We start from the raw sequence: 17482 nt of genomic DNA, 5'->3' as shown, positions 1-17482 counted from the left end.
GAAAGCGCTGCTACTCAATATGCCAGCAAATTTGGGAAACTCAGCAGTGGCCACAGGACTGGAAAAGGTCAGTTTTCATTCCAGTCCCAAAGAAAGGCAATGCCAAAGAATGCTCAAACTACTGCACAATTGCATTCATCCCCCATGCTAGCAAAGTAATGCTCAAAGTTCTCCAAGCCACACTTCAACAGCACGTGAACTGTGAACTTCCAGATGTTCAAACTGGATTCAGAAAAGGCAGAGGAACCAGAGATCAAATTGCCAACATCTGTTGGATCATAGAAAAAGCAAGAGTTCCAGAAAAACATCTACTTCTGCTTTATTGACCACACCAAAACCTTTGACTGTGTGGATCACAACAAACTGTGGAGAATTCTTCAAAAGCTGGGAATACCAGACCACCTTACCTGCCTCCTGAGAAATCTGTATGCAGGTCAGGAAGCAACAGTTACAACCAGACATGGACAATGGACTGGTTCCAAATTGGAAAAGGAGTACTTTTCTTTTTTACCAAGGCTGTATATCGTCACCTTGTTCATTTAACTTATATGCAGAGTATATCATGTGAAATGCCAGGTTGGAAGAAGCATAAGCTGAAATCAAGGTTGCTGGGAGAAATATCAATAACCTCAGATATGCAGAAGACACCATCGTTATGGCAGAAAGAGAAGAGGAAGTAAAGAGCCTCTTGATGAAAGTAAAAGAGAGTAAAAAAGCTGGCTTAAACCTGAACATTAAAAAAACTAAGATTATGGCATCTGGTCCCATCATTTCATGGCAAATAGATGGGGAAACAATGGAAACAGTGACAGACTTTATTTTAGGGGGCTCCAAAATCACTGCAGATGGTGACTGCGGCCATGAAACTGAAAGACTCTTGCTCCTTGGAAGAAAAGCTATGACCAACCTAGACAGCATATTAAAAAGCTGAGACATTACTTTGCCAACAAAGTCTGTCTAGTCAAAACTATGAATTTTTCCAGTAGTCGTGTATGGATGTAAGAGTTGGACCATAAAGAAAGCTGAGTGCAGAAGAACTGATGCTTTTGAACTGTGGTGCTGGAGAAGACTCTTGACAGTCCCTTGGACTGCAAGGAGATCCAGCCAGTGAATCCTAAAGGAAATCAACCCTGAATATTCATTGGAAGGAGTGATGCTGAAGCTCCAATACTTTGGACACTTGATGTGAAGAACTGACTCACTGGAAAAGACCCTGATGCTGGGAAAGATTGAAGGCGGGAGGAGAAGGGGACAACAAAGGATGAGATGGTTGAATGGCATCACTGACTCGATGGACATCAGTTTTAGCAAGCTCTGGGAGCTGGTGATGGACAGGAAAGCCTGGTGTGTTGCAGTCCATGGGGTTGCAGAGTCAGACACAGCTAAGCAACTGAACTGAACTGAGCGATATGAGTCATCTTTGGATGGAAGAGGAAGCTAACCTGCCTCTTTTTCAACTGTGAGCTGGAAGTGGGGAGATGGGAACAAGAAGGGATACAGGTACAGGAAGAGAGGCAGTGAACTGGGATGACATCACTGAAGCGAGAACATTACAAGTTTTGAGACTGGGAAGGAGAACTAGCACAGATGTTGGGTGGGGGGAGGGAATGGTTACAGAAATAAAACTCTGCTAATCCCTGATCCACTTTTTACTCACACATGTTTCTTCTTGGGACCAGGACAGCTGGTACATACAGTGAAGCTCTCTGTGTCCCCAAATCTCTATTTCCTTCACCTATACCAACATACAAAGTTTTTTCCAAATTCAGTGACATTGTGTCCTTGGAGTCCCCTGGTGGTGCTATAAATAAAAATTTATTAGCTGTAACTAGGGAAAGTCTGCCTGAATTACATATTAACTGTGTCTATGAAAAAAACCTCAATTAACTGGAATCTAGTTAACAGAAATATTTTGCCGTCTCCCTTCTCTTGATCTTGTTAATGAGCAGAAATGATAACAAATTTGATGAAAGTAAAAGAAGAGAGTAAAAAAGCTGGCTTAAACCTCAACATTAAAAAAACAAAGATGATAGCAAACCCTTCGTTGGCCAAATGATATCTCTGCATGATGTATAATCTTTTTTAAATATATTGTTGACTCTGATTTGCTAAATTTTGATTTACAATTTTTGCATCTGTCTTCACCAAGGATACTGATTGTAGTTTTCTTAATCTGGTTTTTGGTATCAAGGCAAGGCAAATCTCATAGGATGATATGGGAAGATGCTTCTTTGCCATCTATATATTTCATTAACGATTGGGTAGAACTCAACAATGAAGCCATCTGAACCTGGAGCTTTCTTTGCAGGGAAGTTTTAAATCACAAATTGAATTTTAAAACTAGATACAGTGCTATTCAGATTATCTGTCTTCTTAAGGGAGCAGCTGTGTCATTCAAGGAGTTAATTTCATCAAAACTATCAAAAGCTCTGGCATCAAGTTCATAAATTCCTTCACTATAACTTCAACGTCTCCAGAACCTGTGATGCCACTTCTCTCACTCCTGATTTGGGGTTTTATGTCTTTTTTCTGTTTCCTTCTCAGTCTGAGTAGTTATTGATCTGCTCAAAGAATCTAGCCTTCGATTAAGTGGATTTTCCCTCCTGCTTTTCTGTTCTCTTTTGCACTGATCTCTGAAGTGATCTTTTTTAAAATTAATCAATTTGTTTATTTTTGGCTGCTCTGGGTCTTCACTGCTGCGCTCGGGCTTTCTCTAGTTGCAGCGAGCAGGGGCTACTCTTCGTTGCGGTATGAGGGCTTCTCATTGCGGTGGCTTCTCTTGTTGCAGAGCATGAACTCTAGAGCATGGGCTCAGTAGTTGCGGCACACGGGCTTAGCTGTTCCGTGGCATGTGGGATCTCTCCAGACCAGGGATCAAATCCGTGTCCCCTGCATTTGGCAGGCGGGTTCTTAACCACTGGATCACCAGGGAAGTCCCCACAGTGATCTTTATTATTTCCTTTCTCTCACGGTGGCTCAGAGGTTAAAGCGTCTGCCTCTGATGTGGGAGACCTGGGTTCGATCCCTGGGTCGGGAAGATCCCTGGAGAAGGAAATGGCAACCCACTCCAGTATTCTTGCCTGGAGAACCCCATGGACGAAGGAGCCTAGTAGGCCACAGTCCATGGGGTCGCAAAGAGTCGGACACAACTGAGCGACCTAACTACCTTTCTCCTACCTGCTACTGCTAAGTCGCTTCAGTCGTGTCCGACTCTGTGCGACCCCATAGATGGCAGCCCACCAGGTTCCCCCGTCCCTGGGATTCTCCAGGCAAGAACACTGGAGTGGGTTGCCATTTCCTTCTCCAGTGCATTAAAGTGAAAAGTGAAAGTGAAGTCGCTCAGTCATGTCTGACTCTTATGGACCCCATGGACTGCAGCCTACCAGGCTTCTCCATCCATGGGATTTTCCAGGCAAGGGTACTGGAGTGGAGTGCCATTGCCTTCTCTTTCTCCTACCTACTTTGGGTTTAATCTGCTTTTCTTTCACTAATATCAGGTCCTTTGACCATTTTTAAGTCAGGGTTTTTTTGAGTTGTAAGAGGTCCTTATATTTGACCCCTTAACAGATAGGTGAGTTGCAAATATTTTCTCCCATTCTAAAGGTTGTTTTTTTTTCATTTTGTTGACTGAGTTGCAAGTATTTTCTCCCATTCTAAAGGTTGTTTTTTTTGCATTGTGTTGACTGTTTACTTTGTTATGCAAAAGATTCTAGTTTATGCAGCCCATTTACTTATTTTATACATAATACTTATAATTAGAAATAAATGACTTAACATATCTATGTTGCTTATAAGTTTATTTATATAACATTTATACATTAATATTATATATTTTATTTTATATATTTATATTGATTCTTAAAATTTTGTTTTATAATTGAAATATTTTCATTATTTATTATGACAGAGGATGAAATGGTTGGATGGCATCACTGACTTGATGGTCATCAGTTTGAGCAAGCTCTGGGAGTTGGTGATGGACAGGGAAGCCTGGCATGCTGCAATCCATGGGGTCACAAAAAGTTGGACATGACTAGGCGACTGAACTGAATTGATCTGAATCATTTATTTAAAAGTACACAAGTCTCCAAGTGTCCTTGATTTTCTTATTATCTATTTTGATTTTGCATTTGATTCCACTATGGTTGTAGAATACACTGTGTAAGATTCCAGTTCTTTTAAATGTGTCTTGGTTTGTTCTATGACGCAGGACGAGGTCCATCATGGTGTACGCCCCTGGCACATGGAAAGAACGAGGGGTCTGCAGTCACATGAAGCACTGTCTGGCTGGTGGATGGCCCCGTTCAAGCATTTGAGAGAACCTCCTTGGTTCCACTTCTACTTGTTCTGTCGTTTACTGAGAAGAGAATGCTGGGACTTCCAGGTGTAATCATGGATTATTTACTGCCATCCCACACTTCCACCAGTTTTCAGCTTATGTGTTTTGAAATACTGTTATTAGGTGAATAAGCATTTAGACTGTACTGTTCTCGTGATGGGTGGACTCCTTTAGCATTAGCAAACAATTCTGCGTCCCTGGTAATATTCTCTGCTCTGAAACCTACTTTGACATATTAATAGGGGCATTCTCATCTTCTTTGCTTAGTGGTAACACATGTTTTTGCTTTTAATCTATTTGCATCTTATATTGAAAGTACATTTCTTTTAAGATCATATAATTTTCAAAAATCCAATCTGACAGTCTCTGCCCTATAATTGGGTATTTAGACTATTTACATTGTGATTATTTATATATATAAGGTTATGCTTTAATCTATTGTCTTGTTAACATTTGTGGTATTTATCTCATCCATTCTTTGTTTTCTTTCCCTCCTTTTCTTTTTTCTTTCATGTTATTTGTATATATTTATGATTTCATTTTATCTCCTCTGGTGGCTAACTGGCTATAGTTTAAAAATTTAGTGATAACTTCAAGGCTTATGGACTACATTTTATCACAGTTCACCTTCAGATGATATTTTATCACTTCAAAGAAGTACGAGAACCTAACAACAGTATTTCCTCAGTTTCTCTCCTCCCAACCTTTTTGCTATTGTTAGCATACATTTTACATATGTTACAGGCTCCATAGTACACTGTTATTATTTTTTGATCAAATAGTCAATTATCTTTTAAAGAGATTTAAAAGGCAAGGATAAAAAAAACACCACCACCCACACATTTATCTGTGGAGCACTCTTTTCTGGTGCTCTGAACTCCTTTGTGTCCATTCATGTTTCCTCCTGGTATTATTTTCCTTCTGCTTGAATGGCTTTCCCTAACATTTCTTATACTGTGGATCTACTAGTGACGAATTCTTTCAGTTTTACATGTCTTTAAACGTCCTTATTTTGACTCCAAGCTATTTTCAGTGGGTTAATGTGAACTCTACGTTCAGTTTTTCTTCCAGGACGTTAAAGATGCAGTCCCATTGTTTTCCTGCTGTCATAGTTTCTGACAGGTGATCCACGATCATCCTTAGCTTCTCTGTTTCCTTTCTTATTGACTGCTTTTTAAGTTTAAATTTGTCGTTTTTTAAGCAATTTGATTATCAGGTGCCTTGGTGTAGTTTTCTTCATGTTTCTTGTGTTTGGGGTTTGTTGGGTTTCCTGGATCTGCAGGTTTATAGTTTTCATCAAATTTGAAAACTTCTCAGCCATTATTTCTTCAAATTTCTTTTCTGCCAGCCCCCTGTAGGGGCTCCCAGTACACATATATTCAGTCACCTGCAGTTGTCCCACAACTCAAGGATACGCCTTTAGTTTTATAAAAGGTTTTCTCACTGTGCTTCATCTTGGACAGTTTTTATTACCATGCCTTTAAGTTCACTAATTTTTCTTCTGCAATGTTTAATTGGTTGTTATCCCATACTTTCCATGTCACATATCAGAGTTTTCATTTCTAGAAGTTTGAGCTGGGTCCTTTTAATATCTTCCATGTCTCAATGGAGCTTTTTTACGTGGAACAGACTTCTAATGACTTAATGTCCTTGACTGCTAATTTGAACATCTGTGAGAGTTCAGAATAAGTTTTGGTAGGCCAATTTCCCCCCTCTCATTACAGATCGTATTTTCCTGCTTCTTCACATGCGGTAATTTTTGATGTAGCAGTGAGTGTAGAGTAGCACCTTGTGTGGGTGATTTGGGAAGAGACCCTCGGGGGCTTCCTGATGGCTCAGGGGTAAAGAATCTGTCTGCAATGCAGGAGACACAGGGGTTGTGGGTTCGACCCCTGGGAAGATCCCCTGGAGGAGGAAATGGCAACCCACTTCAGTATTCCTGCCTGAAAAAATCCCATGGACAGAGGAGCCTGGTGGGCTACAGTTCACAGGGTGGCAATGGACACAACTAAGCACACGCCTCTGGGACCAGATTCCTTGGAGATAATCAGGGCACTGAGACCACAGGAAAGGGCTTTCCTAATGTGCTGTTAATAGATTTCCTTGTCCGGAGACACGCCTGCACATCGGTGCCCCCACAGGGTACACTGCCCACTTCAGTCAAATGGCACATGGTCCTTCAGAGCCTGGAATTCCCCTCCTTCCTTCTTCCCAGACTGAGCCTACTTTCTTTAAGGCTGAGGTAATTCCTGCTTCCTGAATCCTGTAGGAGCCCCTCACACAATGGCATGTAGTATGTGCTCAACATATGCTTGTGGGGTGAGCGGAGGTCACAGACTCACCCCTCAGCTGGGAATGCAGCCAGAGTGGGGCCCACACCTTCTCAACTCTTGGGGAAGAGCCCTGAGGGTGGGCAGCTCCCCAGAACAGGGACAGCTGAGACTGCTGGGACACCTCGCCCGTGCCTCTGTACAGATTCATTCACCCCAAGGTGGGCATCCCTGTCACAAACAACTTGTCTTCTGACCCTCACTCATGGTGGCCATGTCAAGGCCTCACTCCAAGAGCTCTGAGCTTTGCGGGAGGCACACAACATGTGAGTACTCGGAGGCCAGATGCCAGCTGGGGAAGGGGGAAGCAAATTCCCAGAAACACATGGAACTTTAATCTCTCAGAAACTCGGACCAGGGTGATCATGAAAAGTAAACGACACTCAGTCTCAACTGGAAACGTTAAAAACGTCTCCTAGTGGGATGACTGCCTTTAAATAAACAGGTGCAACAAACTGGTTGAGGTGCTAAGCCACAGGACGGTCCCAGCACCTGCAGGCATTTACAAGAACACATTACAGGCTAGGGCATTTCCAGCTGGGCCCAGAAACAGCTCCTCAAGCATTATTAAACGTGTAATTCCTCCAGCATCAAGCAGACATGAACGTAAGCACCGAGACAGCCTTAGAGCACTGCAGCATCTGTGCTTTCGACGAGCTCTCCCATGTTCGGTTCCAGAGACAACCAGGCCCCTGGAGACAAATGTGACCAAGAGGCAGTTTCAAACCAGATCCCTTGTTGTGAAATAAGATGACCAACTTCAAATTCCATGAGAATTCAGCAGCAAAGTGCGGTTCTGAAGGGTCATCTACTTTCACATAAAGAAAAAAGATTAAAGCAGAAATAGACACTCTGAAGACTAAAAATAAAGATACTTTCTATTTCCAGGTGCTAAAAGCTACTCAAATCCTGGTGAGTACGAACTGCAGTTGACTGAACGTGTTCTGGAGCACTGGTGGCCCTGAGAAGCAGGTTCAGGTGGCCGACCATCACCCTTGTGGGCTCGGGGAGAAGGGGACACCTTTTCTGCCCCTGTCCCCACACTGGGCTTCATGTCGCAGTCGTCTCGCCCTTTGATGCATCCAGAACCTTTGCACATGGTCCCTAATGGCAAGAACAGTGCCAGTGAACTTCTCAACACATGATATAGATGACAAAGGTATTGAAGTGGGAGAGAAACAAGGTTCTGAAGTAACGTCCCCAGAAAAGCCCTCTTCTTTACGTGGTAGCTTGGCTCTTCAGTTAAATTTGATGAAGGGCAAAGTAGAAGTGACCAACTGATACAGTTTCCTGAGCCCCAAGGCCAGGCTTTCAGATCGGCAACAAAAGGCTTTAGTACAGCAGAGGCAGGCTGGGTAGGAATGAAGTTTTATCACTACTCCCTTCACACTAAAATTTCTAAAACTGCTTTACATACTGTGTGAACTACACACACACTGTGGTCCTGATCTCTGCAACCACACTGTAGGAAGCGTTATTACCACAACTTTACAGAGACGCATGTGATGGCTGGGGGAGGTGAAAATGGCTGGCTTAAGCAATCAATGGGAACAGGCTGCATCACCAGTGGTCCCGGGAATGCTCCCTGCACCGCCCCCCACCCCCGGCCACTGTCACATGACCAGCCCTCCCGCCACACAGGTTCAAACTCGAGAACCCACCTGGCCCTCCTGTCACCTTGGCATCCCTACCCTGGCTCTTCCTGACCACTGGTTCTCACCTACATGGCCACCCCCACTCCCTCTGGATGTGAATTCATGAGCAGCTGGGTCAGTGGCCCCCTCCCACCTGGGTTAACGTTATAATCTCTGTGACACTGAGGCACACAAATGCAGCCCTGCCCATAAGATTTCCCCACTTTTTGAAAAGTCACCCTTGTGATAGGCAGGTGTGTGTATTCACAGCAGAGGATTTGGTCGCCAGTGGACAGTGGCAGGGACAGCTGAGCTTTGCAATACCTTTGGCCTTCAGCACGATTCTGAGTACAAGGTCCTGCCAAGGACTTCAGCAGCAGACATGTGACTGCAGGCCCGCAGGCATGAGGACAGGGGTGGGAAGGTGCTTGCTGGGAGTAGAGCTGGAGACGTGGGCTGGGCAGTCACGGCTGAGAAGTGACTAGCACTATGGCCCAAGCCTTACAGGTGACAGCTGGGGCCTCCATGGGACTGTTGCTAGGGTCAGGGCAGGGGAAGGAAAAGCATCAGTTGGTTGGGGAGACCAGTCAACAAGGAATCGGGCAGGGTCACTGGCTGGAGGGGTGGTTATGGGTGGGGAAGGGACAGTGCACAGAGACAACAGGTGAGCCGAGGGCCAGTGTGACAGACCACGACTGGGCCAAGGGGAAGCAATGCCTTTCCTGGGAGGGAGCGAGGCCATGGAAGGCATGAGGCCAGGAGGAGGGAGCGTGGATAGCAGTGCCAGGCCCCTCGACCTGCTCTCAGCAGCTCTCCTGTGGCAGTGGGGGGACACAGATATTACTCACACTGTCCACGGCAAGGATCTTGGCCCAGATGAAGACAAGGAGAGGCCGCAGCTCCCTGGCTGAGCTCTGGAGCAGCTTTAGCACATAGGGGAAGATGCCCACAGACAGCGCCTGTGAAAGAGAGCATGTGAGCCCCACGCTGGAGGGAGCAAAGCATGTGGCGCCCTCAGCATGGACAGAGAACTGGGAGGGGCAGGGCTGTCCTCCCTGACCTCCGGTTCTTCTCCTGGAAGCGACCCAGGCCTGCCTGCTTGGGCTGCACCAGTACATGCAGACCACAAGGTAAGAGACACGCCAAGCCTCCACCCCAGTCTACCCATGTTGAGTCACACATGGCCTCCCTGCTGGCTCCTGGGAGTGGAAGTGGGCCAGTGAGGAGAGCTCGTGCAGTCTTCCTAACTTTTAGGTTTTCCCTCTTCTCCTTCTTGCTGAACTATCAATTATCACTCTTGGTTGACAGTATATAATGAAACAACTTACATACATCAACGGAGGTAAAACAACATGCTGAGCTCTCGTGTGCCCTTCACCCAGCTTCAACGCTGTCAAACCACAGGGTGTGGCATCCTGGCTGGCCCCGCCCACTGTCCTCTCCTGAATGTTCTGAAGCCCCCACTTAGGTATCACACAGTGTCATTTGTAAACACTTAAGTGTTTCTCTCCAAAAAATAAACTCTCCTTTATGAAAATATGACCACATACTATTACCACACCTAGAAAATGAACAGTTACAATTATTTTTTAATAATATAAAACATTCAGTTCATGTAAACTTTCTGTTTCTTGAATTTTAATTTTTCAAATTCCAACTTTCAAACTTTCATTTGCAAACAGAGCCCCATAAGGTCCACACTCTGCAGCTGGTGGTGGGTCTCCTGAATCCCCTTTTATCTCTAGGTCCCTCTTGATCTCTTTCCCTGGTGATACGTGTGGTGGAAAAATGGGTCACTTTTGACTCTATTTTTTTCAGTGTTTTGTTTCTACTTCTCCGTAGAATGAATGACTGTAAAGTGCTTCAGAGTTGTGCCTAAAACCAGAGTGAAAGGACAGTGAGTGAGGCTTCACAGGCTGCTTCCAGGAGAACAGGCACCACGTGTGGCCCCCAGCCCAGAGGCTGCCAGCTTCCTGGTGTGACAGGGGCGAGCCCCTCCCTAGAGAATGTTCTTAAAGGACACCTTCTGTCCCACAAAGGTGACGCCTAACAGCGGATGGGAAAGGGCCCCCCACAACATGACAATGAAGGTGCAAAGAGAGGTCCATGGGGGCCTTGCGGATTTAATGGCCACCCCCACAGTCACGCTTGGCTGCATGGCCAAGGACCCTTGATTCCTCAGTTGGTGCCCCCTTGACTCCTCCCCTGCTGATGCAGGAAGCACGCACCAGGCTCACTGCCCAGGGGCCCAGGTCCAGAAATCTTCCCAGCAAGTCCAGGGCTCTCAGCCGGTGCACTTGGCTCAGCAGCACCTGGAAGGGAGAAGAGGCAGCGTCACTGCAAGGTGCCCCACATGACCCTGGGTGAGCATCCCCAGGAGCTGTTTACCCGGGTTGGCGGGAGCCCCTTTCTCCACGGCTCACACCTTACTCAGGCTGGGAACACTCCATTTCTTGGCCGCGGTCAAGTCCACCCACCCTACCCTTCCAGTCAGCCTCCTGCCAGCCTGTTGCCTACAGCGAGCACAGTGGGCGGGCCCCTCTGCTGCTCTTCTGAAGAAAAGCTGAAGCCCTTAGCTTGGTCTGCAGGTCCAGCCGGCTCTGGAGCGTAACGCGCGTAAATGATGTGCGCACTGTAGGAACTATTAGAACAGACACTTTCTAATGGTGTTTAAGAAAATATTCACTGATAACACTGGTCCGTTCACTCCTAGATGCTGTTCTCTAGGTATAATGTCCTGTTTGTTCTAAATTCAATGATACTATTGTATTTCTCATCTCCTTGATGAGTAAATGAGGCACTGTCAGTCTTACTCCACAACCCTAGATATGTTTGATCATATCATTGCCAATGGCAGTATAGAAGTGCATTTCTGTAAATGTGCATAATTCATTTAAACAATCTCCCTGTTGCTAGATTTTTAAATTATTAATACATTTTTGTTACTGTAAAAATGCTATGATAAAAATACTAACAGGTACATCTCTGCACATTTATATGGTTTCCTCCCCACCTTCCTCCTAGGATAAACCTGAGAAGTAAAATTAGAGGGTCAGAGCACCCACATTTACATCACCAGATTGTCCTCCAGCTGAACAAACTTGCCCATCTGCCCACCTGCCAAGCCTCAGCTGGTTACCAGGCAGCAGGACATATTTGCTCTGGTACTCACAGGTTACGCAGGCTTGGGCACATAACTTCTCTGAACTTTAATTTCCTAATTCATAACACAAGACTCAACCATGAGGGATTTATTAAATATCAAATTAAAAGCTCCCAGGAAAATATTAGCCCATGTTACACTATTTGCCAACATGACAGTTAATAATAAAATGCTCTTTTAATTTGAATTTCCTTGATTACAAGTGAGGATGAATATTTTTTCATAGGTTAATTGGCTATTTCTCTAGTAAACCAGCCAGGTATGTCCTTATTTTCCTACTTAAATGTTTTACTTTTTTCTTTTTCATATGAAAGGATTCTTTTTAAATGAAAAAGAGCAACCTCAGCCACATGTTTTTCTTTTGTCCTGTGGTATATCAAAGTTTTGAGCTTTAATGGAGTCATTTATATTGACTTCTCTCATGGTGTTAACATGGGGATTATGTGTACAGAGTCCTGTGATGCAGGGCCCTTCTGCCCACCACTGTTCCCAGCCATCAGGTATGGGGCACCTACTGTGTTCCCAGCCATCCAAAGTGGGTATGGGGTACCTACTGTGTGCGGACACAGTGCTGGGGGTGACTGGGAACAGCAGGAGCCTTCCTGTCACAGCAGGGCCCAGAGACAGACATTCCGCATCCACACCGCAATAACCACTGTGATGGTGAACAGATGACTAGGGGCGGCCGCTCCCTACTCGGGGTCTGAAGGCTCTCCCTCCCAGTGGGCGAAGTGTGGGGTTCCTGGGCTTCAGGCAGAGGGGCTGGTGAAGCAGGGTGTCTGAGAGGAAGCGGGGTGTCTGAGGGAGGCAGGCAGGCAGGCTGACAGGGAGGCTCTAGAGCCAGCTGGACCTGCAGACCAAGCTAAGGGCTTCAGCTTTTCTTTAGAAGAGCAGCAGAGGGGCCCGCCCACTGTGCTCGCTGTGGGCAACAGGCTGGCAGGAGGCTGACTGGAAGGATAGGATGGGTGGACTTGACCGCGGCCAAGACTGATGGGGAGAAATAGATTCCAAGACAGCCGGCAGGCACGACCCAGAGCCTACTGGTGGAGGGGGAAGGTGGGTAAGGGAAAGGAGCCGCTGGAAGATAAGGTTTGGGATGAGGCAAGAGAAAAGACAGGGCAGGATAGGCCAGCCAGCCTGGGGCGGTCTGCCAAGGGGGAAGCTGGGTGGAGGAACTGGTGAGGGACGGGACAGGAGGCAGGAGAGGGGACAGGAGGTTTGAACCATGTACCTGCTGCGGGGGGCGGGCAGGATCAGCAGCAGGACTCAGGAAGCAGACCCTCTGGCTGCAGGGATGTGGCCAGTGGTGGAGGGACTGAACAGGGGTGAGGAAATGGTGCCACCAGAGCAGTGGTGTGAGGGGCGCCCCTCTGAGGGGCAAACACGAGCAGGTGGGAAGAGGCTGAGGGTGCAGGAGGGTCAGCAGGTAGGGGACAGAGGAGGTAGCGAGAGAGGCTGGAGGGAGTGGAAAGAGGGGAGAGGGTCCCGGCAGCACGAGGCTCCCGAGGAGTGGTTTTTGATAGGGATGCTGGGGAGCTTCCCTACATGGGAGTGTGGCCCGTGGCTGCAGGGGAGCTGAGAGCAGGCATGTCCACCTGGCAGGCAGCCCAGGGGTCAGGGAGGTGGAGGTGGCTGGGTTCAGCCACTGAAATGTCATCTCCCATTGGTTTGAAGCCTGTTTCCACATCACTCTTTTGAGATGGATGCTCAAGTGGTTCGTTTAATGTTTGGAGAAATTAAGATTCTCTGATAAAGAAGCTGTTGGGAGAGGTTATGTGGGGGCTGCTCACAGGGGCCTATCTGAACAGGACCTGATCCCTCTGCATGTTTAACTCATGGGTTATCATGTGCCACCATGGCAGAAAGGCAGCCGTGGAGGGCAAGGTTAGACGGTGGTAAGGTGTGGGATTTGGAGTCAGGCTGACCTGACTCTTTTACTTCCTGACAGTGTGGCTTAAACCACTACCTTTGGACACTTCTGTTTCATCATCGAGAAGAATGGAGATGATAACATGTAATTTCCAGAATTAAATGAGATGCAGCCTGTCTGGTGTGATGATTGTTAACCGTTTCTGTGATGTTACAGCGTGATGACCGTTATGCTCAGCACAGGATGGCTCCACCTCTCAGAAGAGATTTGATTGACTATTTGTTTATTTGTTTATTACTGTGCTAGGCGGCTTATGGGACCTTAGTTCCCTGACCAGAGACTGAACATGGGCTCTGGCAGTGAAAGCGCCAAGTGCCAACCCTTAGAGCGCCAGGGCATTCCCTCTTTTGTTTTTTAAAGAAAATGGAACCACCAGAGGTTCAAGTTTCTAGGGCAAGCAGAACCTTTCATTTATTAGGTTTGTGAAATAAGGTGTAATTCATCAAAAATCAAAGACATGAGACACATCTAGCACTTGTAAAGATTCTGTTTTCTGATTCCCTTTGTTATTTAAAACACTGTCAACTTGAATAAAGCTCTGGGTTTTCAAGTAAATAGCAATTTGCAGTGGAAGAAATGGCAATGTGGGCCAAGAAACCTAATGCATGGGTAGTTTGTACTGCTTATTTCTCATGTGCACTAACCAGCAGTAAAAAGTCTCCATTACAACGTCTTATTTACAGATGGCAAAAGCAAAATGGAAATCGTCACCGTCACCGCTGCAACTCCATCTCTTCCGACTCTGCTGTCCACAGTGATGAAGCACACATTAGAGCACCAATAGACAGCTCACTTGTCTCAGAGACTCAAAGACCATCAGCAATGCAGGATTTTGTGCTGTGGGTATTGATGTTTTGTTGGAAAATAAATGGCATCAATAACGAGCCCTGGGGAAAATGTCAGGTACTGGCTTTTCTAAACATTACCCCTTCCTTCCGCTGATTTACATTTTAAAACAAAATTGAGGGCCAATATAAATTAAAATTACTTAAAAAAAAAAAGAACTGGCTTTTGTTTGTTTGTGTTTGCACTTAAAAAAAAAAAATTCCTGTTTCAATGTGCTTCAGGTCCTGGGGAAGTTACAGAGATAAATGTCGGTGAACTAAATGAGTTACTGGGATTTCTTTCTGTCTGTGGCAATCCAAACTAAAGATTGGTGGTGGTGACATCAACACTGAAACTAAAACAGAGCTGCTAGGGCAACTGCTTTTCATGCACCTTGTACACAAAAGGCACACTCAGGCTTCTGGGCTGGGACCACGGGCTCAAGCTGGTTATGAAAATCCAGATTCTCAAGCTCTAGTTCTGGCCTGGTGCACCCGGGAATCTGATGATCAGAGATCCTGGAGCCACCAATGTAGGTAATATGTGTAGTAATAACAGTCCACTTACTATCCTGCTGCCATCCAATAATAATGCTGTACTTTCAGACCAAAAATTCTCTTTGTAGATGATGCCATGAAAGCCAAGAGGGTTTCCTAATGAAATGCCCATACTGACTTTGTGGAAAGGTCCTAACACGGAATCTTGTAAAATTCCTCTCTTTCCTCTCTTTTCCATGACACTAATTCTTCCTACTCTAACTTGGGCTTGTTTGTACACGGGCCACCAGGGAGGGCAGACAGTGATGTCGAGTCCAGGCAGGGCTGTCAGACCATGAGACCACAGGCCAGGCCTTGCGGTGCTGCAGGGCTCGAGAATCTTCCTTGCCATCCTTCTTGATTTATATTTTTAAAAGGTGAAAAAGGATGTCAGGGCTGGTCAGGAAAAGTGTAGACTCATGCTTACATCTACACAAGGGGCTGCAGACCCACTGCCCTGCGGGACAGTTCATTTCACTCTGATGGTCCTCAGTGACTGCCTCTGAACTTCCGGGTGGACAAAACGCTTGCTGGTAGTGGAAAAATAGCAGGGACGGAAAAGCTGTGATGTCTCCGTATTAAAATTCTCTCTCAAAATGTTGAAATAAGTACATACATGTACAGGATGTGCTGACAGTGTTTCAAATTATTAGGGAAACGCCAAATTATGTTGAGATGACTAGATAATTATCTGGAGGAAAGGTGGATTAAAAACAAATAAAACAAAATAAAATTCTCTTTCTTTTCAGCAACATTTCTGAATTGCCAAGGTTCTGGGGATAAGTGATAGATGATGGGGCCGGGGTTCTGGCAAAATAACTGAATTAAAGAGAACGAAGCGGATAGATACCACAGGCTGCCCCAAATGAAGCGAGGGCTCCTTTGCACTGTGTTGGGTTTTCTTTTTAAGTCAAGGTTACTGCACTGATCCAGGCGGGGCAAAGCCCAGACAGAACCCCCAGAATGATGAGGAAACTATGATTTAAGTTTGATGGAAAGATTGCACACAAGATGCCCCTTTTCTTTCAGTTATTCCCTCATTTTGGTATTAGCAAGTTGGGTCTTCTCTTTTCCTGGGGGAATGTGGGTTGTAAATGGGACATTAAAGAAAAAGTCAACAGGGGGCCGTTTACAACAAGGTTGTTTGCCTGGCTGGTTGCAGAGTGCTGGGCAGTGTGTCCCTGCTTGGAAAGGTTTTATCCATCCCATTACTGAAACAATGGGAAGGTCAGTGGAGACTGGCCACAGTCTCCTCTTATGAAAATTTGGGGGACCCTAGTTGCTGGGGAGCTCAGCACACCCAATCAGCCACTGCCATCCCAAAGCCCTGCCCGTTGGCCTTCCACTTGATGAGAACTCGTGGGCTCCTGCCAAATAGACAGTGTTCTTTGTTGTGTTGTTATTGTTGCTTTTTTTGGTTTTGTTTTGAAAATCTGTTGATAGCTTACCCTGCGAACTCAGGATAGTCTTAAACTAATCTAGAAGCACACATGAGGAATACCAATAATTTCTGCATTCTTTTCATAATGTCAGAAAAGCAGCAGCCATAATACATTAAAAGCACCAAAATATCTCCAGGGAAGGATCCTGGCCAACAGCCTACCCCAGCTGATTATCAAGCCGCGAGGACAGGCTGTGTGTTGGCGTTTCACAACTGTACACCCTGCTCTCACTGTTCGCTGTCTGGGTCCTGCACACAGTCCTGAGTCCGCTGAGATGTCAGTTCTGTCGCAGGCAGACCACTTTCGCAGGCCACCATGCAGTAGGCACAGAGCAGGAGAGCAGACCATGTGGGGAGGGGGGCCGCCACACTCCACGTGGGCCAGAAATCAGCTCAGAACACACGCCTGGGCCAGTGAAGACAGATAGGGCTTCTGTGTGATGTGCTCAGTGGCCTGGTGAGAAAGTGGAGCCCTCCTTGTGGGGAGGAGGGGCAAGGCCTTGTCCTCAGGCAGGTGGATGATTAGGCAAAGCAACCTAAGCAGCTTTCTGGGGGAGGAGGTGATGGTCCTCCCAGCCAGCTCTCAGAATTTAAGACCCTGCTTCCTAACTGGGTGCGGATGTAAATGCCCACCCCTTTCTGCTGCGGCCCGGCCCCTCCCACAACTGCCCACAGTTCTTACCCAAGGTTCAACTGCCCCATCACCACTGTACACAACTTTTTCCAGGGCCTAAAGTGAATTATCAGGCCTTGGTGTCTATACTGACAGTGGTTTTAAATCTCATTTGACACTATCTAAGAGTAAAACAGCCCTCCTTACATCACAGTCTGGTCCCTACACCTGCCCCATAAATACACATTAACTGAAACAAAAGTTGTGTGAAAACTCCTACCTGTGATGAACTTTGGTATTTTGCCATCTCAGTAACCCAAAACTTAGCTGGGTGAGACCCACAGAACTGACCTCCCAAACCATTCGCAGGGCACCAACTGCTGCGAGAATAGTGACACAAGGTACGTGGTGATTGAACTTGACAGCCCACAGCACCCTCAGGCACAGCCCCCCGGAAACGACCAACGCACAGGTGCTGACGGCCTGTGTGTGTAATCGGCTCAGTCTCTCCCCTTTTCTCTGCAGCTGATTTGCATCTCACATCCTTCCAAAGAGAAGGGATGCTGACACCACGAACAGTGCCGGAGCACAGCGCACTGACAGCAGCTCTGGGGGCAGACGAGAGAGCAGCTGACGACCCAGATCAGTGTTTAATTGAGGGAGGGGGCAGT

General features: G+C 46.3%; 1 protein-coding gene across 2 annotated transcripts in view; it reads right to left on the bottom strand.

Annotated features, from left to right (window-relative positions):
- The window catches only part of RPTOR (regulatory associated protein of MTOR, complex 1), a 322527-nt gene that overhangs the window by 68925 nt on the left and 236120 nt on the right, over positions 1-17482 (bottom strand). For both annotated transcript variants that reach the window (XM_010856300.1, XM_010856301.1), the window contains exons 12-13: positions 10532-10615; positions 9152-9262 (exon numbers count right to left, since the gene is read on the bottom strand). In XM_010856300.1, the coding sequence (XP_010854602.1) occupies positions 9152-9262; positions 10532-10615 (195 nt within the window). The remainder of the gene's footprint in view (positions 1-9151; positions 9263-10531; positions 10616-17482) is intronic.

This window comes from Bison bison, unplaced genomic scaffold (assembly GCF_000754665.1).
Source record: "Bison bison bison isolate TAMUID 2011002044 unplaced genomic scaffold, Bison_UMD1.0 scf7180017864371, whole genome shotgun sequence".
NCBI classification, from domain to species: Eukaryota; Metazoa; Chordata; class Mammalia; order Artiodactyla; family Bovidae; genus Bison; species Bison bison.
This window is presented reverse-complemented; position numbering and strand designations above follow the sequence as displayed.